The 10,304-nt window shown below is 43.6% G+C and overlaps 1 protein-coding gene across 11 annotated transcripts in view; it reads right to left on the bottom strand.

Annotated features, from left to right (window-relative positions):
* Positions 1-613: 613 nt before the first annotated feature.
* LOC147433481 (NADH dehydrogenase ubiquinone complex I, assembly factor-like protein (DUF185)) overlaps positions 614-10,304 on the bottom strand; it is a 44,390-nt gene continuing 34,699 nt past the window's right edge. For 2 of the 11 annotated variants that reach the window (XM_086490156.1, XM_086490155.1), the window contains 7 exons: positions 3,185-3,264; positions 2,929-3,109; positions 2,727-2,843; positions 2,605-2,649; positions 2,402-2,533; positions 1,362-2,324; positions 614-1,288 (listed from right to left, as the gene is read on the bottom strand). In XM_086490156.1, the coding sequence (XP_086346282.1) occupies positions 2,202-2,324; positions 2,402-2,533; positions 2,605-2,649; positions 2,727-2,843; positions 2,929-3,109; positions 3,185-3,264 (678 nt within the window). In that variant the 3' untranslated portion in view covers positions 614-1,288; positions 1,362-2,201. Of the gene's footprint in view, positions 1,300-1,361; positions 2,330-2,401; positions 2,534-2,604; positions 2,650-2,726; positions 2,844-2,928; positions 3,110-3,184; positions 3,265-10,304 lie in introns of all 11 variants that reach the window. The other 9 variants (XM_086490160.1, XM_086490159.1, XM_086490161.1 and 6 more) reach the window with 9 other exon arrangements.

The raw sequence follows: 10,304 nt of genomic DNA, 5'->3' as shown, positions 1-10,304 counted from the left end.
GTACAAGTTTTTCGTGAAAATCATGCTCCTACTACCCAAGGGCTAACAAACAAGCTGAGAGCACTAATAAGGTATTAAATTCACTGTTGAGAAAAGCATGATACTTGCATCCACACACCTGGGCTCATGATATTCTTGGCACTATGTGGCCCTCCAAAGCCGGTACACAGTACATTCCATTTATGATTGCAAATGGATCGGTACAAGATCTCCAAGAGTAGGCTCTTGTGAATCGACATTGCTAGTGTTGCTCATGGTTCTCTAACACCAGGCTCAATCTCCTCCATGACACCAAGCTTCGGGCATCACAAGCCCTGTGTGGAGTAGACTACGGAGGACTTGACATGACAGGCATCCCCAAAGGCTTCATGATACCCTTGTGTCAGGCAAAGTTTCTTAAAAGTGTGGAAACTAGTTCCCATCTTGCAGGTTCTCTTTGTGGTGGACATTGATCTCCTAGTCAATGGATCAAGGCTTAAATAATATGTCCCATCCAATCTAAGTGCCTCTGACATTGCAGCATGTACTATTCCTGCACATCTGTTTCCCTTTTTCACTTCCGTACCAGCTTTAGTCAAGGTAAGTGTGCTAACTGTAGACTGTGTAGACACTGTAAGGAAAGACTGCTAAGACCAGACTCTCAAAAGTACAAAATGGTGATACAACTCTTAACATGTGAGACAATATACACAAGAAAAATTCTCTCAAACAATGAGGTGAACTATGTAGACTTCTGACTATGGAGGGGGTTACTCCAAGTGGGCACTAGACCATGTGCATGCCTGACTTGTACAATAATGTTGTGGCCAATGAGTGGGCCCGTCGGTTTATGCTGCTAGTCCAAGGACTCGACTAGGAACTAGAGGTTGAAGTAAACTACACATGCTTCTGGCCTTTCCACCTTGCTGTATTCGAGTCACAGTCCTTGCCTTGGACTTAAGAGTGTGCTGGTAACCAATTTCTTGTAGTTCGGTCTCCACATTGAGGTCAGATCATGCATCATTGTGTGCCTTTGTGATGCCACCAGTATTCTATGTCTATTCAGTTTTCAATTCAGTTGCAAATTTGTAGTTGGCATTCATCATGTGAGATTAAAAGCAGATTGCTCCAAGGATACCCACTGAGCACAGTACCGATTTATCTGCAACAAGCCTTGTTACTTTCACTCCAGAGTCGTGTAATTGTTGAGAAGAAAAGTCTACCCCCCTCCTCTGCCTGCGGGCTCTTCAAAGAACGCCATGATTTCAGCCACTTCGTAGACGTGCAAGCTTGTGATAGGCAATGCCGCCTGTAACCATACTGAAACCAATCATTACAGCAAGATAGAAGAAAAACAATGAAGAACAAGGTGAGGAACTCACAGTGGCCTCCCTACATCGACCTTTGGTTGCAGCAAGTTAGCAATGCATTAAATAGACATCCTTCGCTGCAAGAACCACAACCACTCAGTGGAATGCAGCTCTAAGAGAAGGATAGCAGTTCTAAAGCATGATACTTCTTAAGAAATTATCACTTGCAACACTAGAATCATTTTCTTTGTTAGCCTTTTCATTGGCACAAAAATTCTCTTTATACCAACATACGCTCGAGCAACTTGTAAACCACATGGGGCACACAAATAGATATTGAGGTAAATGCGACCTTTTGCATACCGTGCACGTGTTGCAAAAATGAGACTCAGCAACTTGTAAAATACATGGGGCACACAAATAGATATTGAGGTAAATGCGACCTTTTGCCTACTGTGCACGTGTGTTGCAAAACTCAGGCCTTCCGACATGTCATGATATACAGCAACCCTTGGAACACATCAATCTCATGGAGATCATATATGGGAAAATATAGAGGAGATTTCCTGGTTCATTGGCCTTAAAGATGGCATCAATGAGGTAGCCAAAAGCCTTTAGTTCGATCAGGGAGATGTTTCCTCTGCCGTCTTCTTTGAAAACAAAAAATTCAAAGAAGCTTGAGCATCTTGTTCATGATGAGCGACCGGTGTACTTCAGCGGATGTTGTAGAAGGCTGACACACAAACATCAACCCAGAAAAAGCATGAACATAATGTTGTTTGATTTATAGGGGCTTTCAATTAGACTTAGGCATGCCAATTCCTTTGGACCGATAAGCTGCCAAAAACTGCCATTTCCATCTGCTATAGAGGAACTTGCTCATTGCACAATTTTCCAAAGGCTGCAAAACTATCAAATTGATCTAGTAAGGAAGAATTGCATGTTGCTGTAGTCATCCAACAGAGGATTAAACCCGTCCTTTGTTTCTGTCTTGGATATATCAGCATATTGCCTCATAAACTTTGAGACTGGCACCTGCACTAACCAAGGGATCTTTCTCTGCTTTGATAACTGGACAAGGAAAGGTTCCAAGTAAGTAAAACATTACTTACAATAAAAGACTGGCGAGGTGCTTTGTGGGCAGTGATATGTGGTACTGCCCTTGCTTGGGCTGATAAATAGCAGTGGCGATCGAGTTGTCTCAATAATTGAAAATCGGTGGGGAAGAAAATGTCCGCATCTCCCTGCAAATAAAGAGATTCTTGATCTACTTGATGGTTGCTTCACGGAAGGCTTAAGAAATCAGAGCATATACCTTCACATCAAGATAAGATGAGAGGTCCACAGTGACTCCGTCCTTCTGGATATTGACACAAATAGACTTATCAAAAGCATGAAAATGATTTCATCAATAACATTTGAGGAAAGCAGAGATACCTTGCTTGCCACCAAGGGTGCTCGCTCCCCTTGCACTTGCACGTCTGGTAGGACACTGAAGTCGGACACAATCAAAGCCAAGTTTGGACGCATGGAATACAAACCTTCCAACAATTGCTGTCACAGTATCACATGCTATGACGAGTTCAAAAGTTTGATTATCATGTACTTCATCTCAAAAAAGTGGATTCTTTTTTATTACCAAGCTTGCTGTAGGAATCCAAGCCCTTCTGGAGATGGGGACAATTTTGTGAAAAAGATCCTTCATTGATGACAACCAGGAGGGTAAGGACCATTTCCCAGATTCCATAATATTGATGCAACGCTGTATTAACGGATCTTCTACTGGCTTGTGACATTCAATGAGGGCTGCACTCTCAGGCCTGATGCAAGAATTAGCTGTTAGTTTTAATAAATAAAGTGCGAAATTTAAACATTGAATTTTTTGTAGGGCATACGCTTTCATTATGCAGGTCTCCAACCATGGACAGCCAGAATTTTCCTGGTAAATAAGATCATGTGGTTGATTATCCAATACCTGCAAGCATAAAGCAGAGAGTCGCAGGCCATTCTCAAACTGCCAACTTCTCTCTCAGAGATCCACTAAGCATCCAAGAAGGAACCAATAGAGCAAGGGACTGTCAAAATCAAAACTTTGGCACCGGACAGAGATTGCATGACATGCTCTTTGGGCCAAAGCAGTACTCTTGGGAGGGCATACTCTTTATAAAGGAAGCTTCGTTTGACTTGCGTGCATTTGGGGACTATTAAGACAGGCCATAAACTGAGTTGTAATCGGCCTCTAAAGCCTTGATGAAACCATCATAGTTGCACTTTGTGACATGCGTGCTTTGCTAAGCGCCCATTTTTGGGACGAATGTTTCTCTCTTTTTGTTGCTCTCATCTCCTTCATGCCTTGAAGTAAATTTTGTTATTTCTTTCTAATTTCTAAGCTTTTGTTCTTTCAAGTCACATCTTTGCAGATAATCCTAGTCTATTTTCTCCCGAGCGTGTTCAACCTTTGAGTTCTATTGGCAAGTTTACACAACATGAGATGCCCCTACGATGGAGTAATGAAGGATTTCATCAGGGATGAATACAATAAATTCAGTTCAGTTGGAAGAAGGTGGTGACACAAATAAGGACTAAAGATAGGTTTGCCCGCCAGACCAGCAACTGACCGGCTTCAACAAGCATGAAAATATGTGTGCAGACATGGAGATGGTTATATCTGCATATTTTTATACAAAAAAACCTTGAAAGACTGCTTTTTATTTATTTTCTCTTCTTTAAAAAAGTTAAAAAGTTTCACTGTCAGTTGTGAATTCACAGCTACAGACCTTTTCATTGAGCTGTGTATTTCGAGGTGAACAGTTTTCATTTCGGTCAACTTCAAAATTTACAGTTTTAGCAGATAAACTGTACGTGCTACCTAATATTTTTTTCAGGTTTTGCAAGCTCGTGTTTATATCTTGGAGGAAGAAAGACATCAGTAATGAACCCTAAAAAACTATGTTCTCTTTTAAAGTCTAAAAATTTGACAAGAAAACCCTCAAATTCTCCTTGCAATTAGCAAAAGTCAATGTTGTGAGTGATGCGTCCAATGTGTAGCCCAGCACATTTAGGAGGGTTACACATACACTAGATTTACATGGAGCCATGTAATTGTAAATATGTGACAACCCCAACCCCCCTGGACATCACATTCCAGCTCTTAGGGTTGACAAGGCTTTCCACAGCACATTCTACAAGCACATATCACATGGGTTATATTTACATGGGCATAGGCACATGACATGGTGAGGGGTTTCACACACGAGATGCAACAAAGCCCGCATCCCAACAGTGTGATTGGCATACTTTGTACATTTATCTTTAGGAATGTGCCCTCCAGATGTTTATGCAATAAAGGTTTTTCTTTGGATGGAGAGAGAGAAATTGAAATTGAAATTGGAATGTTATATTAACGTCTTCAAAAGGCCAAAGTGACCTATGATGTGTGTGTGTTAGTTCATGTGTGCATGCGTGATTGAATATTGATGAAACTGTGCATGTCTTTGCAAATGTTATGTTACAACATGTTTAGTTATAAACAAAGTAATTAATCTACAAATTAATTTATATATTTTTCCATTTCTATATTGTCAATACTCTGACATTGGTAATAACATATCTTTTCAATGTTATTCTTTCTTTTTAAAGAAAGGAAGGTTCTTGCATTGAGCATGAGAGGTTGAGCCTATGAATAGCCAGGATAAGGGAGACAAGGATCTATTAACTCGTACATAATAGATGCTTAAAAACCTTAGGATTTGTAGTCTTAATAGTGGACCTTACGGGGTACCTAAGGTTCTACCTCTATTGAGTTATCAAGAAGCTCAAAAGGATCTTGCTCACTAAAAATGGGAAATGTCATGACCCTCCTTCTCTAATCTGATTAATTAATCGAGTTTAAACCAAGAGGGTGTGAAATCCATGTGTCATAAAATCTAATATCTAACCAACCCAAATAATTTTCTCATATTAAACTGGGAGAGCTTACAGGTCTATCTCAACATGGGGCCAAAGGTAAAGGGGTCCAAATGAGAGATGATTTGTCAAAGAGCAAGGCTAGCCAATGGAGCTTAAATACCTTAGGGTTAGCTTCATTAAAGACCTCCAATGGATTGTGTTAAAAGTCCTTTGACCTTAGGTAAGCTAGGGTTGTGCCGTCTTAATGCAAGAAGGCCATGTCATTGCTTACGAGAGCCGATTGCTCTAAAGGCCGGAATTGACAGCACAGATTTATGAAAAAGAGCTTTTGGCGGTTATCCATGCTCTTACTTAGTGGCGGCACTACCTACTCGGAGTGGATTTTACTGTCTTTACAGACCATCAGAGTTTACGCTACTTGTCACAGAAGCAGCTATTGAAAAAGCAGATGGGGTGGGCGAACATCTTGTCACGGTTTCACTTCCAGATTGTCCGTGTTCAAGGACAGAAAAATTTGATGGCAGATGCTTTGACTCGAAGGCCGTTGGTTCTGGCTATTTCCGCGATACATCATAGGAGCTTCGAGGATATGGTCGATCATTATGCCACACATCCGGATTTTGCAAACGTTTTCACACGGATACGGGATGGGGAGACAATAGCGGGATATTCCATTTGGGATGGCTACTTGATGAGGAAAACCATGTTGTGCGTTACATAGCCGTTGAGGGAAAAGGTTATGACTGAATGCCACTGTGCGCCTTTTACGGATCACTGCGGCATTGCTACCACCATGAACGGGGTAGAGAGATACTTCTTTTGGCCGAGACTCAAGAAGGATGTGGACGAGTTTGTGCACAGTTGCTTGGTATGCCAGAAGGTCAAGTTTGACAGGCATAAAGCACAGGGATTGTTACAGCCTTTGCCCATACCCACCCGCCCCTGGGAAAGTATTGCAATGGATTTCATTTTTGATCTTCCAAGAACACAGAGTGGTCATGATGGTATCTAGACTGTTATTGACACATTTAGCAAGGAGGCTCATCTCATTCCAGTGAAGAAAACAGTCAAGCCCGATCACTTAGCGAGACAGTTTGTGGCCTAGATTTTCAGATTACATGGCATGCCTGAGACGATTGTCTCCGACACGGACCCCAGATTTACGAGTTTGTTTTGGAAGGCAATTTGGGAGAACATCGACACGCGGTTGCAGTTCTCGTCATCTTTCCATCCGCAAACTGACGGGCAATCTGAGATTGCCAATTCAATGGATTTAGATTTATTGAAGTCTTACATCTCGGATCAGAAGATTGAATGGGAAAAGTATCTACCTTTGGTGGAATTTGCCTACAACAGCACGATACACTCTTCGAAGCGGAAGGCGCCATTTGAGAGTATTGAGGTGCTGTGAAGGTTCCACCCTTCCTAAGCACGAAAGATAAGATTTTTGAAGCTGATGAGTATACACGCGACTTAGACATGGCTTTTGCCAAAGTCCGTGAGGCTTTGCAGAAATCTCAAGAAAGACAGAAAAAGGCAGCGGACCGCCATCGCCGTGATTTGAAATTGAAAGAGGATGATTGGGTGCTCTTACGTTTTGAGAAGGCACGCCTGAGAAAGAAGAAGGGAAAGGAGAGGCTTTTTCCAAAGCTTAGTATGCGATACTACGGACCTTTCCAAATCTCTGAAAACATCAATGATGTCTCCTTCCGACTGAAACTGCCTGACACTTGGAGGATTCACAATGCATTTTATGTGAGTCTCTTGAAACCTTTTAAAGGTGATGTGCCCGAAAATGGGGAGCCTGATGAGCAACCCGAAGTAGAAGAAAAAGAAAAGATCCTTGTTCCTGAACAGATTTTGGCACAAAAGGTCACAAAGAATAAGGGTAAAGTAAGAAGGCGGTTCTTGGTTAAATTCAAGAACTATCCTGCATTGGATGCGAAGTGGATGAAGGAGGAGGACCTAGCAGATACTCCTCGGATTGTGAACCTTTACCTTGAAGCTTTTGGTTTAGCATAGTCTATTCCAAATGGAACCCCAAAATTCAGCTTGGCTGCATATCTGGTATAGTGGGATGCACAAGAGGGGAGTTACTCCGCTCCTTTGTCAACAGATGCCTTGATTTTTAGAATACTAGAGTCACTGATGTCTCTCTGAGCTTCAGGGATACTCAGAGCTGACAATATTTTGCTGTATGACTTTATGAAATGAAATTCCTGAATATGAAATTGATTTGTTCTTGACTTGTTTTTAAGTGCAGGAACTGATAGACGAAATGACTGCAGCATTTTGGTCTAAATGATCTCGAATAGACATGGTTGCAATAGGGGTTAGTCAATCGGGCATCTATGAGGTCATGAGTGGATCTAGATGCAATTGCTAATTGCATTGCCGATAAATCATGGTCTAAGATCCGAATGAATGTTGAATGTCATGTGATGTCGTGTGATGTGACTGTTGATTGGTACATGTGCTAGATGTGTGTTCCTAGTGCGTAGGTACTAACAGTCAATGTCTGCTAAGACAGTTTATGGCTTCTGTTTGTTTTGCAGGCGTAATCGAGGGCGATTACAATGCTTTCAAGAGGGAGGTATGTCACAAACGGGTGATGTGGCGTGCCAATACACATCCCCACACACACCCCGATGGCAAACCTAAATGCTGATGTGGCTGAAATTTCCGAAAACTGCGTAGAAATGCTAACGCGATTTGCGGCGCATTTCACGCTGACACGTGTCTGTACGGACAACATAATTCTACGTGGGCTGCTTTTGGGACGCTGGCTACTTTATTGTACGCTATATAGCAATGTGTGAGAGAGAGAGCTTTTATTTTTTAAAAGCTTTGCTTTTATTGCCAAGATGGCTTATGAGAGAAAACCTCTTCTGCTTTATTTATGAAGAGCTTTTGATTTACAGCTTTTGGCATCCCTTGTACTCTTTAAATAAGTGGGTAGGCCACTCACAACTCAGAGCATCTGGACGCAGAGTCTGAGTGTGAGTGCCTGCCCGCACTCTTGTACTTTGAACACAGATTAATACAAAAAGAAATACCGAAATGGGCGCCAATCTTTGGGGCCAATATCTCTAGGCACGGAACTCCGCCGAGCCAATGTCAAATCAATTGTGAAATGTGAATTGATTTGAAGTGTTTATTTGTGCTGTCGCGGTAGACTTCTCGACTTGGAGTGTCCAAGTCTGTTACATAGCCCGCGGGCGTCATCTCGCCTCAGCCTGCTGAAGGGTCACTCCCCTCGATGGGTCTGGGAGTGGAAGGGGTGTAGCTCTCTGAAAGAAATCTGTAAGTTGTGACGGTCTCCTCCCCTCCCCGGTCTCTATAGGTGGCTGCAGAAGTCTATCCCTGTGCCTCTATATCTCCCAACCGTCTCTAATCTCGAGAGTGCGTAATATCTTGGAAGGTAGGTTGCCTTCTGAATAGGGGCTCGTATCGGCCTCTGATATCCGCATAAGCTTTGCATCTGCAAACAAAATGCTCCTCACTCTCCACTTCCTCTCTGCATGCTGTACACACTCTCTCCTCCCTTGGAATGTCATGAGCTCGCCCCACCTTGATCTCTAGTCTATGTGATGACATTTTGAGCTGGCCAATCACCACCCGTAAGCTGTGTGGCATATAGGTGTCCATATAGCGTGGTCGATGTATGAACCCGTCCTCCAGTATGGTAAGAAAATGGTCTCTGTAGTGTGAGAGATGTGATCCAAGTCTGTCTGATAAAGAGCTGCCAGAGATCCTGTCGGATCACTATGTTTCTCTCACTACGTGAGATATGAAGATGAGGGGAGTCAGGGTCGTACTGGCAAGGTGGCAAACTCTCCAGGTCAAGGCCGTGTGCTCCGAACCATGCTCTAATCTGTGTGTACTATGCTCTGTCGTATCCAGCCTGTGATATCTGTATAGCTGACTCAAATGCTCGCCGTGTGAGTCTATCGGTCGGTATCTCTATCACTCTTTGGATGAAGCAGACCGTTTGGAAGAGTGCCTCCACTACCATTGGGGGGGGGGGGGGGGGGGGTGTGGCAAGTTCTGCCCTAATGATGTCTGGTGGCACTATGTGTTTGCCTCGAAATAGGCAGGAAATCATATAGAAGAGTGGTCTCTCAATCCGTGCCCACTGGTTATTTGTTAATTCGGATGCCGTTAAGGCTGGCGTGACTAATGTGTCGAATAGCCACCCCTTCGTGCAGGGCTCTTGAAGGCTGAAAGTGTGCCTGATGGCATCTCTGCTCTAGCATGGCCAGTGCTGCATATCCCCGGGTGAGTCTGTCAGTGACGGCCTGTGCCATGGAGAAGGGTCTCTGTCTGATGGTGAAAGTGACTCCCACGTGGATGTAGGAGGTGACCACCTCTACTGGTCCTCCTACTGTTGTAAATGTGGCTACTCATCGGACTACTCTGGAGGTGTGGAAGATCATGATCTTTGTTTTCCCAAGATTCACTATGAGTTCCGTGTCTGTACAAAACTCGTCCAAAGCTCTCAGATGGCTCTGTAGGCCCTCTGATGACTCTGAGATCAATATAATGGCATATAGCATAATGTGGACTGTGATACCTGCTAGGTCCGCTCCTGCCCCTCCTGCTTGAAGGATGTAGTTGGAGATCTCGTCGATGTAGAGTCCGAAGAGGGTTCGGGAGAGGGGGCATCCTTGCTTAACACCAATGGTCCTAGCAATAGACTCTGACATACTGCTTGGGCAGCGAACTCTCTCAGTCACTCTCTCATAGAGAGCATAGATGGCCCATATCATCTCTGAAGGTATCCCCAAACCTTGAAGTCGTCAAAAGAGCCTCTTCCGTGGGACGTTGTCAAACGCTTTGCGAAAATCTACAAAGGAGCAATAAAGCCTCTTCTTCCACACCTTTGCCCCATCAATGAAGCAGCGCAGAACGAAGATGTGGTCAATAGTGGAGAAGGTCTGCCTGAACCCTGCTTGGCCAGGAGCCTGTAGGCCCTCCCGAACTAAGCTCAGCCTCCATAACTACCCCATATAGTTTGGCCATCGGAAGTCTAGTTCGCCACCTCATACAGTTTCTCTGCATAGTCGTGCCATACCTGTGGATCCTCAAAGGGGGTAGTCGGTCGTG

This window comes from Adiantum capillus-veneris, chromosome 19 (assembly GCF_014529385.1).
Source record: "Adiantum capillus-veneris isolate H3 chromosome 19, ASM1452938v2, whole genome shotgun sequence".
Lineage (NCBI taxonomy): Eukaryota > Viridiplantae > Streptophyta > Polypodiopsida > Polypodiales > Pteridaceae > Adiantum > Adiantum capillus-veneris.
Note: the sequence above shows the minus strand (reverse complement) of the source record. Positions and strands in the feature narration are given on the sequence as shown.